The sequence below is a fragment of the Esox lucius genome, chromosome 7 (genome assembly GCF_011004845.1).
Source record: "Esox lucius isolate fEsoLuc1 chromosome 7, fEsoLuc1.pri, whole genome shotgun sequence".
Classification (NCBI taxonomy): domain Eukaryota; kingdom Metazoa; phylum Chordata; class Actinopteri; order Esociformes; family Esocidae; genus Esox; species Esox lucius.
In genome coordinates this window covers 37,018,053-37,036,216 of record NC_047575.1, presented here as the reverse complement: position 1 = coordinate 37,036,216, position 18,164 = coordinate 37,018,053, and the positions used below count along the sequence as shown (strand labels likewise).

General features: G+C 39.9%; 1 protein-coding gene and 1 long non-coding RNA gene across 4 annotated transcripts; both read right to left on the bottom strand.

The window, feature by feature from the left end:
* Positions 1–251: 251 nt before the first annotated feature.
* LOC109615903 lies at positions 252–2,640 on the bottom strand. Its single transcript, XR_002196923.3, has 5 exons — positions 1,661–2,640; positions 1,306–1,455; positions 1,151–1,195; positions 976–1,033; positions 252–498 (listed from the first exon to the last, which is right to left on the bottom strand). It is a non-coding gene; the product is annotated as an uncharacterized LOC109615903 (long non-coding RNA).
* Positions 2,641–13,400: 10,760 nt separating this feature from the next.
* LOC105011144 (microfibril associated protein 3) lies at positions 13,401–16,506 on the bottom strand. Of its 3 annotated transcripts, none has more exons than XM_010870972.5 (3): positions 16,305–16,506; positions 15,591–15,919; positions 13,401–15,467 (listed from the first exon to the last, which is right to left on the bottom strand). In XM_010870972.5, the coding sequence occupies exons 2-3, from the start codon at positions 15,868–15,870 to the stop codon at positions 14,689–14,691; spliced, it is 1,059 nt and encodes a 352-aa protein (XP_010869274.2). In that variant the 5' UTR covers positions 15,871–15,919; positions 16,305–16,506; the 3' UTR covers positions 13,401–14,688. The 3 variants fall into 3 exon arrangements, with proteins under 3 accessions (XP_010869274.2, XP_034148973.1, XP_019903621.2); XM_034293082.1 differs by having other exon boundaries at positions 15,591–15,782; positions 16,305–16,505; XM_020048062.3 differs by lacking the exon at positions 16,305–16,506 and adding an exon at positions 16,127–16,271.
* Between the last annotated feature and the right edge of the window lie 1,658 nt (positions 16,507–18,164).

The following is an 18,164-nucleotide window of genomic DNA, read 5'->3' as shown; positions in this document are numbered from 1 at the left end:
GAATTATAGAAATCCACAGATTTAGTGACTGAAAGGGGGTTGACAGCAGAGAGATGACGGAGGTCAGTAGTTAGAGCGACTGGGTCGATGTTTTTAAGGTTCCTGAAACTGATTTGTCTGCTAGAATTTCTGACGGAGGACAGAATGGGTAGCTCCATTGAAATGGCCTTATGGTCGGACACGCCCAAATCGTACACTGAGAGATTGCTGATGGAGATGGAGTTGGTGATCAGCAAATCAAGAGTGCTATGTTGAATTTTATGGTTACAAGACAGCTGTGTGACGTGTGGCGAGACATGAATCCAGGCAGAGAGGCAGCTACATCCCTCTTAGCGACCTGGACGTCCAGCACGGTCACATGGACGTCCTCGCTAGGGGGAGCCCTCGAGTGGATGTTCAGCAGGACGGACGAGCGACAACAGATGTTGAGACCGACGGCGATGGGAGGCCGCTACATCCCTCTTAGCGATGTGGACGTGCAGCACGGTGCAGACCGACCTGTTAGATGTATTACATGTTAAGTGTCCATTTCAAAAGATTTCAAACTGTAAACACGGCACACTTACGGCAGCTTCATGTTTCTGACGCATTACAAATTCAATGTGTCTTTTTTGACTGGAAAATGACAGTAAATATCCCAACCAATTATTTATCTTACTAGAAAGCAAGGAAAGGAGAATATTGCATGCTTTCAGAGATGAAAGTAAGCCACTCTAATAATGAAACTTGAAATATTGTGCATACAAAATTGTCAGGTAATGAACATTTGGATTTTCAGTTACTAGTGTATTTACTGTCAGTGATCAACCAGAACAAGAATAATTACATATACATTTTGTTTATAAAATGCAAATTAAAGTACCTCAGCAACTGCATGTCATTTTTTATAATTGTTTTGTACAGGGCCAGGGAGTCGTACACTCTTTGAAGACTATGATGATGTGCTATAATGGAAAATGTAAAACATGCATTTACCTTTATGCAGGACAGGTTCGTGTCCCCAACTGTGTGGTGGGCTCTCCAATCCCGCCACCTGTAAGGGAACATGAAGGATGGGATGACTGTTACCTAGTCAATGAGATATCGATAGAGAAATATAACAACAAATGCTTTCATCAAAATGTCATTAGAAATTCATATTCACACTCACGTTCTGGACATTTTCAGCGAGTTGTGCAATTCTGGTGTTGAACCCCTGTAAACGTCAACATGTACAAAAAACCTGTTACAGCATTGCTGTTATGGAATGTAAATGTGTCATTTACTTTCGGGCACATTAGATCTTTCGGTTACATTTCAACTTACATTGTCATGTACCCATGGTGAGGTGGACGTTGTAGATGTGTCAGAAACCAAAAGTGCCAGTGGACAGATCCTTTTCAGGTCACTCACAGTTGCATGGTTGTTGCCTACCATCAGTAGGACTGTTTGGTTGTCCTGTTCAGCAAGTTTTGCCTAAAAAATAATTTATTAGGGGTACCACATTTGCATGATTACAACTAATAACTGTTCAGCATGTTTATACCTTTGTATTTGTATTCCATTTGCTATATTGTTTTGTGTGATGTAGCTTTAGCAGTGAGGCAAAAGTACAGAAATGTGTACAATGTTGTATGTTTACCTAGTAAAACATTAGCATTTGGCCAAAACAAAAACAAACCTCAAGTCCATCAACCACCGGAAACAAACTCCTTGATCACCCGATGTATTATCCCCGCCAACTGTTGGTGTAGCCGCCTCCACTTTCTTGATAATGTTACTATTCAGAACAGAGTCTGACAAACAGTTCAGTACCTGATCCAGATAGCCAGAGTCGTCCATCTGGACCAATCTGTAGTACATCCTCTGTCATCCTTTTTATACTCTCTTCATACTTGTTAACATTCCGGTTGTGCAGGTGGAAGATGAGCCTTAGTGAAAACATGAAATGGCTGTCCTTCATGGAGCACAGGAAGTACCTGCTTGATGACAGCTCTCTATTTATTTGCTCAGCCACCGATGAATTTACTATTGCTGCTAACTTAGGAACTAAGTTTAAACTATGCAGTTTCCTCATCTCTTTTCTGGTTCTTATGGTGGAATCTATCGTATAGTGAATAGTGGGGGGAAGAACCAGTGATGGGATGTGCCATGCCAAAGTGAGTGATGTCTTACTTGCCTTCTCATCCTTTCTTCAGCCATGGTAGTTTAACTCTGAGCTCGTTGAGCTTGGCCTTTTCTATATTCTTTTGTGTGGGTTCACACAGCCTTCCATCATTGGGAGAGAAGAAGGTCTACTCAGTTCTGTTGTTTGTGTGACGAGCCACCCGTCCAGCAATGTCTGATATGTGGACATTAGGTCTGTGTTTAAAACTCAGTAGGGCTGATCTCTTGCCACCAAAGTGTTGAAGAGTAGTAAACCACAGAGAGGGGACAGGAAAAATGCAATACTCCACCTAACAATCAAAAACAGGCATAAGGATTTTTCATAGTCATTTGGTAAATGCACCAGTCATTTCTTACTAGAAGTTAGTCATCTGACACGCCCTACCTCCAGTTTTCATGAATATATCTTGGGATATATGTCCTTGTAGAGCAGAGCTCTCAAACCGGTTCCACGGAGGGCCGAATGTCTGCAGGTTTTCGCTCTCTCCTTGTACTTGATTGACTAATTAGGTCACTAATTGGTTAGTTTCTACCCCCGCCTTGTTGTTTAGATCTGAACTGGGAACCAATTTAAAGGAAAACCCAAAAACCTGCAGACACATGGCCTTCTGTGGAACCGGTTTGAGACCTCTATTGTAGAGCATTAGCTCTCTGTTGGTTAATTATGTCCTCTCTGGTTCCTTCAGATGAAACCCCCAATTCCTCACACAAAGAACTCAGTTCTGTCTTGCTCGAGTGTAAGAAGAATGGATTATATTACAACATTTCACAGCAACTGTCCAATATTTCTACTGAATCATTTCAACCATGTAGTTTGCTTTCTCTTTCAAGGAATTTTTCATTATTACCTTTTTCTTCTGTAATAGCTCCAGATTAATGTCCTCATTCACTGCTGCTGAAGCGGTGGTTGTTTTCTGATGGCTCACTTTTTTTGAAAACCCTTTTAAAAGCTCAGTTTTTGGAAGCACATTGCTGGCTCTTGTCTGTGCACCCATCCAGGGTGCAAAGTCTGAGTCAGACAACTGATTAGAGAAGGGATTGGGTGATCTTGTACCTGAAACTGAAGTAAAAATACATCTGAGAAAGGATATTGTTGGAATATTGAATTGAAACCAAAAATGTATTTTACACTAGTTTTACCGCTGCAAATTCCTGTTGCTATGATCTCCTTAAGTCTTTGCCACATGAGGAAACAATACAATAAGCACAGTCGAGGCCGTCGACTGATTTCTTGTAGAAATCCTTCTCAGAGGAAAATGTTTGCTCTGTTTAAAATATGAAATGTTTTTGAATGCTGTCGTTCAATAAATTACATAGTTGTCAATGTTGAAGAACAGTCGACTACTGTAATCACTTCTGTATACTTTTTGTTGTTGTCACTGTATCATAACACAATATAATGAATATGTATCCTTTAAAGCCACGTCAATTTACACATTTTAAATAAGCTAAATGTAACTCCCGATAAATGGTAGCCAAAGCACCTCGCCGCTTCTTTGGCTGCTTACACAAGCTAATGTAGACGAGACGCATATTTTCGAAACACGCAAAGTACATTTTGGAGTACATCTAGATTTAATTTGCTGTAACACTCACCCATTTGTTGTGTCATTTGAAAGAAAACAACTGGCAATTATTTTGATATAAAGAAGAAATGTAGTCTAGAAACAAGCAAGCGACGTCTAGCCGTATATTACCGTAAGAAATTGTCATCGGGATAGTGAGATTTGTGCGCAGTGTTTGAGTGGCATATTTGCGGCTCCCTCGCCCCCCTCCCCCATGAACAACGTATTGAGTACTGAAAGACAGACGCTGAAAACAGAAAGGTTATCAAATGTGCTCTGAGGGATGTAGCCCCTACTGTCCAGTCAAGAGACAGTTTTCTAGAAGGCAGATTGTTCTTAACACGATTAAGCAGAGCCGGATAGACTATTGTTTAACTAGTGACAATGTTTTAAAACAGGTACAGGAAATGAGATACAAGTTAAATCCCCTAAGTGACCATGCTGCTATAATTTTTAGTTGGGTTATAGTCTTATCTAGCAGAGGAGGCGGGGTATGGTGTTTAAATGCAAGATTATTGAAAGAGGATAAATATTGATTTGGTTATTGAGCTGATTAGAAACAAACTTACAAATCCTTTAAAACAACTAAATATCAGGGTATGGTGGGAGGGGCTGAAGTGTAATATCAAAAAGTCAAGTATGAGATATGCTAAACAAAGGAACTTTTTCTTACAGAGGGAAGGTATTGAATTAGGTAGGAAACTGGACCTCGAGATTGACCAAGCAGAAAGGGAGGGCGAGTATGATATAGCAAGTCTAATTAAAGCTCAAGAGGCAGTAAACAAATTTGAAAAGGAGAGATGCAGGGGGGGGGGCAGTGGTGAGAAGTGCAATATGCCTTAGAAGGGGAGAAATGTACTGCTTTCTTTTTAGGGTTGGAAAAGAGAAAACAGGTTAGTCATCAAATAGTTGAGCTTGAAGATGTGAAGGGAAAGAAAGTTGAGGACCTGGTGGCTATTCTAGATACTGTCAAATGTTTTTATCGAGATCTCTATAAAAGAGGTACTCCTGAGCAAAACTCCATAGCAGAAGTGCTAAGCTATGTTGATGCTAAGTTATCTGAAGAAGATAAAAGGATGTGTGACGCAGATATAACAGTTGCCGAGAGGCCATATCATCTATGCAGAGTAATAAAAGTCCGGGCTCTGATGGATTAACAAGTGAATTCTACAAAACCTTTGCAGATATACTGGCACCTGTTTTATTAGTGCTTTATAGAAATATGGAGCTGAACCAAGAAGTCCCAGGGTCATTGGCCACAGGGCTAATAACTATGATGTATAAGAATAAGGGAAGTAAGGCAAAGCTGGAGTATTAAAGGCCATTATGCCTATTAAATGTGTATTATAAGATTTTAGCCACGGTTCTAGTGACGAGAATAAACCGAGTCATGGGAGGACTGATAGCAGAGACACAGGCTTACAGTTGCCCCCCCAGGGAGAGATGTGGCAGACATAATATGTACAGTTAGAGATGTGATGAGACGCATGGCTGTGGAGGGAGGTATTGTATCGAGCATAGATATGAATAAAGCATTCGATAGAGTGGAGTATACTTTTCTCATGCAGACACTTCAGACATTTGGGTTTGGGAAGCGGATGGTAGACTGGATAGAGCTGTTGTATTGATCTGCAACTAGCAGGGTGAAATGTAATGGATTGCTAACGGATTCATTTCCCCTAGGAAGGTCAGTGAGGCAGGGCTGCCCATTGTCAGCTGCGTTATACTGTTTGTCAGTAGAGCCATTAGCAGCGCTTCTTAAAGCGGATTCTCAAATACAGGGTATTGTGATCCCAGGGGGAGCTGTCAGTGTGCTGCATCAGTATGCCGAGGACACGTGTGCGCTAAAAGATATGAACAGTGTTAATAGGATTGTGGAGTGCCTTGAACTGTTTGGGAAGGCCTCAGGTGCAAAAATAAATGTTGATAAGACAGAAATGTGTGTTGGTGGTAGGAATGGTCACTGACATTGGTTGTAACTACCAATTTAAAAGGGCAGACGGCTATATTAAAACACTTGGAGTTTTCCTGGGTATTGACGAGATTGGAGCATGCAACATGACTTGGACGGGGGTTTTAAATCAAATCAAACAAACACTGACGGTATGGAAGATGAGGTGACTGAAATGAAAAGGGGAAAGTGGTGGTGACTAATTCTCTATTGTGATCAAAATGTGTGTTTGTCCTGGGAGTGACGGAGTTGCCTGAATGGGTTTTACGAGATCTGCGCGCTGTCATATCTGACTCTTTGTGGCATGGAAAACATGCAAGGATTTCTAGGTCTACACTTGCTGCAGAGTATAAAGATGGAGGACTTAAGTTGGTGGACATGGAAGCAAAGAGGAAAGCGTTCCAGATGAAAATTGTGAAAACCTTTTGGTATGGGTTAGAAGAGTATGGAAATGTTTTTTTTAGAAATACCTGTATATGTATGTGGTGTATGAGAGTGGGTTGTTCATGGCATGGAAAAAGACAATGTATTATGGCTTTTTAAGGACTTTGCTTATGAAGTTATTCCTGGGTTTTTAAGTGGTCAAGCAATAATTGATACTGTGAGAGAAGTACATGACAAAGTCTGTACAGAAACTATATTGAATGGGTTTGAAAAGATTAAAAACAGCATTCTAGAAGACAGGGGCACAGTTATTAATGGAGAAGGGGTGGGGGAAGATCTGTATGTGTTTCCTAATCTGTATATTTGTAATAGGGAAAGCAAGAAATTATTATCTAGTGTGTGCACAAAACAATGATATAAGATGTTGCTGGCTACAAATAGACCTGCAGCTGAGAAGATGTGGGTTAAGATGTTTCCAGAGCTGAACATTGCACATTTGTGGGGTAATTTACAATTGCCCGAGAATAAATTGGAGTGCGAAAATCATGATTTTAAGTTACGACGGTGAAAATGGCTGGGGTAAACGTTTATCTGTTAAATGTTGTGTTGAGCTTTGTTAGGTATGCTGTTTTCTGTAGAAAGAATTATGAATATTCGAGTTGACGTGTGGAGAATTTTTGTGTCAATGTTTCAGAAACAGAGATATGTTGAGCGAAAGTGATATGGGGAATTTTGATGAGGCGTTTGTTGAAGGGAGTGGATTAATATTGAGAAGGGAGGGTGGTAGGATTACTTATTCTTTTTGATAATAATTATTGGAGGTATTTTTCTTTCTATTTCTGGTGAAATGGGGTGCATCATTACAGAAATGTTCGATTAGTGTAATGAAGGAAGGTTGGATAAAGGAGAAATGTGTGAAGTTCAAATGCAGTAGGTGAATTATGTATCTGATCACCGTTGTGTTTGTATTGAGTTTGAGCAAAAACAATGACTAGACGGTACATATTGTAAATTAAGAATTTTTGATAAAAATAAAATAAAATAAGGGGGTTGCGCTGTGAGCCTTCACTCCTAGGGTTTGGGGGTTCGGTTCCCACTGGAGCCTCTGTTATTTTAGAATTTTTTGGGAGAATCTCTTTCCATGAATATGTGGGAGTAAAATGAGTTTAACCTGTTGAAAGTTTTGATGAAAAATCTCAAGACATTATCTGAAAAAAACACTGTTGATTGACAGGGACACGAAATATGGCGGGCAGCGCCTGCCATATTTCGGGTCCCCTATGTAATCAATAAAGGCGCTAAATATTTCAACCCTGGCACTTGTGCTTGGGTAGGTCAGAGGGTTAAGCAGTGTGGAAGGATGGGTGTTTTGTCGATGTAAACTGTATTGGATGATTTGTTTTTTTATAATAAAAGAGAGAAAGAAAACAAAAGCAGTGTTCTTTCGCTGCCCAGGTTGGTGGTTCTAGTAGAATAATTTAGTTAAATTATCTTTTGGAAAATCCCTTTCTATTAATATGTGGGAACAGTCCTTCCACCTGTTTGACAGAAATACACTCTCTACATTATTTTGTTTTTATTACAATCTATTCTGAAATTAGGTTAACCTGTTGAAACTGCAGAGATGGAGTGAGACGTGTCACGCAAATATTTTGGTTGGGGAGATTGTCAAAGCTATTGAGACTTCTCTGTGCAGTAAGAGTCCAGGTTTGGATGGACTTACTAGCGAGTTCTATAATGCATTCACTGACATATTGGCACTGATATTTTTGAAGGTTTTCTTGTACATGCAGGAACATGCAGAGGTTCCAGAAAATATGACCACTGGCATAATAATTATTTTCCATAAGAACAAAGGGATTAAGTTGAAATTAGAAAATGATTGACCGCTAACATTGCTAAATTGTGATTATAAGATAATGACTAAGGTGCTGGCAAACAGAATGAAAAATGTGGTTGGCAGCATTGTGGCATATACACAGGCTTATGGGGTTCCTGGCTGGGACATTACAGACACTATTTGCACTATAAGAGATGTGGTTCAGCATATCTATATGGTATTGATGATCAGGGGTGGAAGCATTTTATGAGAGCTTTTTTGCATCACAGTGGTGAATGTGAAGACAATAGCTTATTGATGAGCATGAGGAAGGGCATGTTTAAGGATGTTCCAGAGTTTTATAGGGAGGTATTTGAGGCGTGGGTCGACTTCTTACCAGACATTTCATATGAGTGTAATCACATTGATTTGGTTATGAATCAACCTGTTTTCTTGAATCACAATATTCTGAGTAATGGGAGATTCTTATACAGTGATCTCTTTCTGTGTGCAGGTCTGGGACTAATAAAGGATTTTGCCTATGAGATCATTCTGGGGGTTTTGCCCTTACAGGCTATAGTGGAAATTATTTGTGATTGTAATGAAGACTTTAGTAGAGGTGCAGTACATATTCTTTTTGTAAAAAGTTTAGAAGAGCATACACAATGTCTGGACGGAATTAATCAACAAGGGGGGTGACAGAGAGGATTTATTTGTTTTTCCAAATTTGTTTATTGGGGAAAGTGGTAAAACGATCAACTTTTCTGGGTGCTCTGTGAAACTCTTTTAGAAGATCTTGTTAAAGGTTGTTAAAAGGTTCTGAGAGAGTTTGGAGGGCAGTATTTCCAAATTTGGATGAAAAAAAGATTTGGGCTACACTGAATGTCAAGTAGAATAGCTTTGAATGTGAACATAATGATTTTCAGTTACGTCACAATAGGTATACACAATAGGTATACACAGATATACACAAATGTAATATTGCACCAGGTTAATAAGGATGTGTCGCAATTGTGATATTTGTGGGAGGGATGTACAGAATCTCCTTCATATATATTTGTATTGCGGGTGTCTCTTCAATTTTTATGATAAGTTAAAAAGTCTAATTAAAGATAGTTGGGACGCTGGTGTTCTTGGGAATAACAATTGGGAATAAATTATATTGTTTGGTGTATGTAAAACAAATAAACCTGATGTGAACTTGATAAACTATGTATTAAGTCATGCAAGATATGGAGTGCATTTAAGGAGGAACATCGCCCATTTTGAAGGTAAAATAAAGGATTTCTGGTAGATTTTTGTACCAGTGGTAAAGCGAGATGTATCTCTTGTACTTAAATGGGTTGATATGGACTTTGAGAAATATTTTGTTGATGGAAGTAGTTCAATATCCATTCTGCCAAGTGGTAGACATTTGTTAAATTTTTGAGACTATGAGATGCACTGTTGGTTGATTATGGTTTGATTTTGTGTTTCTTGTATTCTTGATCTTGATCTGAATGAAAAAAAAATAATAAAATTGTGAGCTTTTACTCCCAGGGGTTGGTGGTGCAATTCCCAATGGAGCCACTGTTAGTTTCATTATTTTTGCAGAATCTCTATCTATTAATATGTGGGAAAAGTCCTTCCCTGTGTTTGACAGAAATACAATCTTTTTTATTTTATTGCAATCTACTCTGAAATTAGGTTAACATGTTGAAAGTGTTGGTGAAGAAGTAACAGGACACATCTCAAGACATTTTCCATAAAGGCACCAAATATTTCTGCTGTTGGCATCATTCCCTTGGTAGCGCAGCATGTTATGCCGTGTGCCTTTACTGCCAGATGTTATTGGTTCAAATTCTGCAGGGACCAGTTCTAGTGTAGTTATGTTTTGGAAAATCCCTTTCTGTTAGTAGGTGGGCAATGCCATACCCTGTGTTTGACAGAATTTCTGTCAATATGTTTTTCTATTAATTGAGCTACTCTAACATGAAGTTACATGCGCCCCCACCAGAGCATCTTGGAATGGCAGGGCCCAAAAGCCACAGGTTTATAATTCCAGTTAAAAATACTACATTCGCTTACGCGGCCCGGCAAAAAACAACGTTCAAGACTTGTACCATTGTGATTATATAAACACGACAATTCAAAGACTTAGATTCAAACACATGTACCACTTATAAGAAAACACCTCCTTGATTCTTTGTGTTTCAAGATGAACAGGGAAAGTGATGAAAATATTCAAGAACTGCTTTAGAGCAAGACATACTCTTATTTCCCATTGTGCAGTTGCCTTCGCAATACCTTCTACATCACCAACACTGTACAAGAATGTCCCACATGCAAAGAAACGCAGAACTATACAGACAGATTGAACAGAGGTCAAGGCATGGCTACGTTGAGTGTGTTGCCTTATGTGTGGTTCCAGCAGACTGCATAGGTAAACTTTGCTGGGCCTACTAAACCTCTCCCACAGGTACTCGTGAGGGAAGCCCAGTGGAGAACACTTCTGTCTCTGAAGACCCTTGGGGCTGGTGGTGTAAACGCTCTGTGTAGAATCTGAGCACCTTCATCCACAGGGTTGTTGAGGAATGGACATGCCATATTTGGTTGCAACTCGCTGGTCTTTAGATGCACTGCTTATATAGGCTGAATCTCAAATCACATACTTGCATACTATATAGTATGCCAGAATAGTATGCGAGAAGATTAGTATGTCTCAAACCATTGTCTGCTGAAAATAGTATGCCAAATGTTCCCAGATGGTCTACTATCTCTGGTGTTTTTTTCGAAGTATGCACCCATGCATGGTGTTGGGTGTAATATAGACCACAACTACTTGAAATGTGAAAGAGGAGGGGGAGAATTTCTACAATTCTCTCGTCTTTTCTCTTGATGAAAAAGTCAGTTATTGTTACCTATATTGATAGTTACTGCATCAATGTCGAACATTGTTGTGCCCTGAAATGAAGTAGGTTTGGCAGTGTAAAGATCATCTTTAGTCTCGCTAGCAATTGCTCAATTCTTATGACTATTCCAAATACTAAGATACTAGTATTACTGGCTTATAAGCTTTTAAAACAGCCAGTGGCAAAAGGCATACAGTTCACAGATGCTATTTGTGGTGGAAGTCAACTTCATAAGAAATGTTAGTCAGTTTAATACAATGCTTAATGGTGTCTAGCAAAATACTCAAACTTGGTGTGATGTTAATGTGTGACAAAATTTTATGTTCAGACACAATATTATGACAATGTAGGTCCCAATCAGACCCAATACTGGCATACTAAATAACTATATACTAAACAGTACATACTTTACCATAATCCACGAAGTACGTACTGTACTTGTAGTACATAGTATGTGGTATGCGATTTGAGATTTGGCTATAGTCTAGGCCTATGTCAATTAGGCCTAGACTTCATGCTTCATACTTTATGCTTCATGCATGTAGAGGGATCTGACTTGTAGCAGATAGCGAGCAAGAAGATGTGCCAGAGAAGGATGAAAGAGCATGGACATTTTCAATTGGTGCAGACTTAAGCAAATATCACAGATGAATATTTCCTGTTTAAATTCCTACTCACATGCAAACGCTCCAATGCAGTGTGCATTTTCAGATTTAGGAATCCTTGTGTGCATCTTCCACCATGCACATAGCTGCACTTAAGATGTTACTGCTCATTTAATAACATCGTTAGCTAAACATTTGTGATATGTTCCATGAGTAGATATCGTGACCAACGCTGCTTAACTGTTAATTGTTAACAATGAACCATTTATTACTCAGTGTTTAGGCCTATACATAATGCCAGCGTATGCCACCTCCTACACCACTCAGTTTACAGGTATATCTAAAAAAAAATAAAAGAATATCGTGGAAACGTTTTTTTTATTTTTTGAAATTCAAATCAAAAAGTGACACCTTAATTTATTCTAGAATCTTTACACAAAGTGAAAGATTCCAAGCCTTTTTTGTTTAAATTTTGATGATTGCGGCTTACATTTAATGGAAATCAAAAACCCAGTATCTGAAAATATTAGAATAAAAAATTTACAATACAGAGATGTTGACCTCAGAAGAGTTCTAATCAGCTAATTAACTCCCTAAGCCTTCTATCCCTCAGTCTGATTCAGTACACACAACCACAATCATGGGGAAGAATGCTGACTTGACAGTTGTCCAGAAGACACTTATTGACACTTATTATGCCACAAAAGGTCATTGCTGAAAGGACTGGCTGTTCTGTGCCGTATCAAAGCATAATCAGCATATTCAACTGTGGTAGGAAAAGGTGCACAAGCAACAGGGATGACCACAGCCTTGAGAGACCATAGGTTTACAAGGATGACCAAATCCTTGTAAATATAAGGAATGCATCTTTGTAAATATAAGGAAACAATTTAAACTTTGGAACACATGAGGTCTTGGCCTACACCTCCCGAGTACCAGGCTCTAAAGACTTGTTGCTGCCTCTGTCCAAAATCCTCCTGGCTGTGTTGCAGATCATGACAATACCTGACAATTCCAGCAGCCAGTCATGCTTCCATCTAATTCCAGACTGAGACAGATTATTTTATGAAGGATAACTCAAACATCCTTCAAAAGAAGATTAGGTACATAAAGAGGATATGAAAAATAAGGATAATTGCAGTCACCAATAAGGGTCTGTCATTTCCCCCCTCAAAACTGTGAAAAGCCACTACAATGTTTATGAGGTCGAAAGAGGTTCTAATGCCCTTTTTGTGTAAAAGCTGTTTGAGAAGGACACCTGGAACAACAGCTTTCTTGGGCGCGATGGTACTTTTGAAAATACAGGGATGTGTATTTGTAAGTACACTGCTCAAAATAATTATGAGAACACTAAAATCACACATTGGGACTCGATGAACCAAATCATAATATTTAAGATTACAAAATCACATTACATTGTGTAATTAGTTTAGAACAAAGTGGCGTAATGTTTCATAGAAACCAAAATCACTAACTGCCAATTCTGGTGTTCTCTGGCGAATGCCAATCGGTGCTAGGCTGTAAGCATATGCCCCACTAGAGGGTGTTGGGCCCTCATGCCACCCTCATGGAGTCTGTTTCTGATAGTTTGGTCAGAAACATGCACACCAGTAGCCCACTGGAGGTCATTTTGTAGGGCTCTGGAAGTGCTCCACCTGTTCCTCCTCGCACAAAGGAGCAGATACCGGTCCTGCTGCTGGATTGATGCCCTTCTATGGCCCTGTCCAGCTCGCCTCATGTAACAGCGCCGATTGTAGCTGGACTACAGTGTATTTACCCTGGAGGAGCTGGACTACAGTGTATTTAAATATGTTTTCTAATGCCCACCTAATCAGACATCGCATTTAGACCAGCCACACCTCAAGCAGAAGTGTTCTAAAATAAACTAACACATACATTATTAAAGTAATATGTCTAAACTGTGCGCATCAAAGTTCGGCTGCGTTGCCATGTTCCATTTGAGAACATTAGAAGCACTGCAAGTCCTTTTTCTCACCACCATTCTTCCACAAATTGGCCATTAAAAGATGAACGAAGAGGGATTATTTAAATACATTTATTAAAACATTCACAGTTTATTTTATTTGCAGATTAATATTCAGAGTAATGAAACCGCATGATTTTGGATGACTTTGAGTCAATCTCCCAAGATCCAGTACAAAAAAGGAATATATGCATTTCAGATTAAAAAAATAAAATAAACAGCAGTGTTCGAGAAATTATTAAAGTAGTTATTTCAATGTGACTTTAAACGTCAAAGTAAATAGTGTACACATTTATGTATAAACCTTCCAAAGTTCCATGGTTACCCTTTAGCTTCAACAATCAACACTCCCCTCTGATGTTTCAACAATGCTCCAAATGTCCAACAGGTACCCAAACCCTCCCTGTATAGGCATCTAGCAGCAGAGGCCATATAGGAATTGGAAGCTGAGAGATTATGGCCATGAGAAACTTGACACAATGCATAAGTGCTGACTAACTCTGAACAAAGGATAATAGATAAGACGTGATGCCCGTTACTGACAGGCCCCCACACATCCAATCCATACATCCTGTCCATACCTCCTGATAGGAGTTGTCCATGTGACAGTCATAGGCTCTAAGAATAGGCCCATGGACCATAGGTTGGAACATACCATACAAGGGTATTTTCTAATATAAACCTTCAGAATCCAACAAAGCCATAACAAACTTATTCCATACATTGCGGTTTATATTGTGCAAATAGAGAGCAGATGCGTGACAAGTAGCCTGTTAGCAAACAATGATTTCTTGTGGCCCTGATAGGACTATACAGACTGTAAGGCTCATGGTTAGCATCATTTTTGGTGCTCTTTCATATTCTAAGTAACAAACCGTAAAAATCATTTGTAAATACAGATATTGAAACATTCATAACTGATGGGCACTACACCAACATTTAGACTGTTTTGCTGTACTGTGTCAACAATATTTCATATCACCACAGCTCATGGATTTAAAATAATATTCTTCACCCTTCACCAAGCCCTGAATAAATGAGTGGACAAACTTAATGCAGATGTTTCCATACAAAAGTACATTAATGATACAATTAAGCAATTCAAATTCCTATCATGAGCTTGGCATGTATAAAAATGCAGAGCCGGCCCAGTTGGCCTCACCTCGATTTTAGATCAAGATGGCAAGAGGAAAGAGGGTTCATTATTGGATCTCTTCTAGGATGGCAATGGCCTCATCCAGAGGGCACGAGGGGTCACTGAATGGTTTGATGAGTATGAAAATTATGTGAATCATATGCTATGGCCTTGGCTGAATGGTGTTCTATCCCTCCTGACTAGCCCAACTAGATGTTACTCTCATAGGCCACACTGCCGTGGGATCCCAGCGCCAGCAGGGGCGCAGACACCTTAGCCACTTCAGAGCACTTCTCATTCTTACCATAACACTCTGATGTAGGGTGGACGCTCACCGATATATTCAGGCTGTTTTCACCGGTACCATCAACACCGTACATCAAGCTTTGTGCTGTTGGGCCCTCCTGCTCTACTGGCATCATGACATCACAGGACTCATATTGCCCCTCTGGACTGACTGGCACTGCCTGCTGAAGACAGGTCACCCCCACTGAAGGGTTCACTGTCTCTATTACCTCCCCCACAAAGGCCTTGCAGCTGAGGATGTGTGGGGGAAGTGGCACACTGCGAGCCAGCTCCTCCATGTGGCGGGCAAACTCCTTGGTCTTGAGCTGGGTGACCTTGGCCCACTCCATGGTCTTGGCTGAGGTGATGATGGGGATGCGCTTGGCTATCTCGTGGGCCTTCTGGAGCTTCTCGACTCCCTCTGTGCGGAAGAACTCATTGATGGCCTTTTCTGTCTTCTTCAGGTGACTGCTAACCATGCAGAGGCGTGTGACATTGAGGATCATGGTGATGGTGAAGGCAATGAGGCACACAATGACATAGTACAGGCCCAAGCCGCTGTTGGTGTAGGCCACGCGTAAGATTACGGTGTAGTTGGAGGTTCCGGCAGAGCTGGAGGAGATGCAAGTGTAACGGCCTCTGTCTTCAAAACTGATTGCTGTGATATTTAAAACACCCCGATCCTGAATCAGCCATTTTCCACCTTGAAGAAACAGAACAAAAGTTAAACTTGCTCTCAAATATACAATGTAAGGCAAGTTGTAAGATGGTGTTAAGGTTTCAGACTGCTTAACTAGAACTTGTTAGAGTTAGCTATATGTATTACCTCCCTCTTGCTCATCAAGCATGTGTCCTTTGGAATTGTACCACTGAATGTTTTCTCGGGGTCCAGTGATGTTGCACTCAATTAGCGTGCTGGCCCCCTCTTTTACTACAATAACATGGAGAGTAGGTAAACTGGCAAGGCGGTGCGCGGACCCCAGTGAACGGTTCTGTCTTCCATCTGTGGTTACTTTATCTGCTTGGCCACAGACAATAAGTACTGTGATTATAGAGCACACACAATTTGTAAGCAGCGCGTAACACTGTGGCTGCGTTGGTGACATCTTGGGAAGTAGAGTTCTCTTCAGTTTGCATAAAAGCAATCTCAAAAACCTGTAGAACAGGTGTGGGTAGGAACAGGTGTCAAGATACAAGTTATTGCATTCAACGTTCAATCACCTACACCTCTAAACCTTATCTACTAAACGAATAATGGATTATAAATAGATAAAGACAGTAGGCCTATTTGAAAAACAACTAAGAAATTACAAGTCAAAAAACGATGGTATTGATGAAAGGTACGTTAACAGGTAAAGTTACCTATTGTACCTAGGTGTAGCGTAGCTACAGTAGATACCTGCTCAGTTAACAGTAGCAATTAAATAATAATTATAAACTATTCAGTATAAAATACAACTTCAACGAAATCGATAAAAATAATAAGCACTACATTAGAAAACGTAATCAACTGAACAATTACACAATCGTAGTTGACTACCTTCCTCAACAGCAAATCGTGAGTTCCGCGTTCAGCAGTGGGCGTTATTAGTAAATAACATGACCTGGTTGATTGTATATATGGTGCGTGAAAATCTCAGCGCGTTAAATTCACTGCGTTTCGCTGTCGGGACTCCTAGAGCGAGCACTATCTGGTGGAGAGAAGGGTCTCACGTAGTATCACAACAATATTCAAACACCTACTTCCGTTCCTGAACGGTAGAGTGATGGATTGTTATGATGTGTTAACTATAGATTGTTAACTATATTACCTTGTATATTTCAATGATGGCTTTTATTTTGAAAAATAAAATCTGAGTTAGCGCTACAAACACAATATCATGCTGCTAGAAGTACGGTAATGAAGCTTCGAATGGCCATCACTATCGTCACCTATATTGATAGATACTGTATCAATGTCATTCACGAATGGCTACTTAGTTGTTAAAACGGCCAGTTGCAAAAGAGGAATTGTTCAAACTTTGCTGACTAGGCGATTCTTTCGTCTTTTCACTTGACGAAAAAGTCCGTTATTGTCACCTATTGATACAGTACTAGTTATTGTATCAATGTCATTCACGAATGGCTAATAAGCTGTTAAAAGGGCCAGTGTCAAAAGCCATGAAGTTCCTATGAAAACTTAATAAGAAACTTTACTCAGTTTAAATGGTTAGTGGTTTCTAAAGAAATATTCAAACGACGTGATGTTAATGCGTGACAAAATTATATAATGTCAAGAGGCTATACCGACACGGAAATTGTAGAGCTTGGTGGCGTAGTAGTTCACACCGTCTTTCTTTACGTGGATGACCCGGGTTCTCGTGGGCCAACAACGATCAATGCTATTTATTGCGGGCCGGCTGAACTAGGCTTTCCTGGTTTCTTGTTTGTACTAGGTCACTAAAGGGGCTTTATAATAAAAATGTAAGCAAGTGTTGTACCAGAGGTAGGCCTACTGATAATAATTCCCTACCAGAGGAGACCTGTAGCTACATAAAGGGAATTCCGGTTAACATTTTGAGTTGCTTCAGGAAACGTACCTTGCCAGAAAGCTAGATTACAGGTTGCCAGATTTTATTGTCAGGATACTGAACAAACATCCACGTACTCCACTATTCAATCCAATCTAAATCGACCGGCCCAAGCACATTTTTGCCCACATATTGCCATTAAATAATAGACCATTTGGGTAAGAAACCATCCCATTAGGCAACATTTATCACAGCCTACGTTAGAAAACATCTTCCTGCATTTGAGAGTGCCAGGCCTCTGTTCAATTGCCTGGCTGTGTCCCGCAAGTCAACCAAAGGTGGGTCTCAACTTCATGACAGATTTCAGTGTGGCTGACTCTCTGTCCAAGCAGTGGTGGGAGAAAGGGATTGGTAGGCCTAATTTATTAGTCATTTATACATGGAGAAAGCTCTGTTTGTGCCTTTGTGTTTAATACAAAATATTTGAAATGGACTATGTATTAAACCTGGTTCATCTCATATAAATGTAATTTCAAATCCGAAGTTCTGGAATATACAACCCTAAAATACGTCACTATTCAAATACTTTTGTAGTTGTGATAGACGTGACCTACTAAATACTTTATCGTAGTTGTCCCTGCTGTCACATTGTGCACAAGGGAGTGCACTCCTTCAAGGAGTGGATGGAACTATCAATTCCAACCAGCACCTCTCACCAAACAGCTTTCCTCGGAATGCCCTCCATTGCTGATGTGTTTCTGTCAAAACTAGTGGGCTATTTTCATAGAGTGATGAGGGGGTCAATATGTTTTTTGATACATAACTGTTGGACCGGTGACATCCACCATCTGCATAGGATATCAATATTATTTTGATTTGGATCTGGATCT

What these genes read in the sequence shown, in the direction of transcription:
- LOC105011144 (XM_010870972.5), bottom strand. Translation starts at nt 15,870, where the DNA reads ATGTCACCAACGCAGCCACAGTGTTACGCGCTGCTTACAAATTGTGTG. An exon ending in GCTTGATGAGCAAGAGGGAG is followed by an intron (nt 15,468 to 15,590) that starts GTAATACATATA and finishes TGTTTCTTCAAG; the next exon opens with GTGGAAAATGGCTGATTCAG.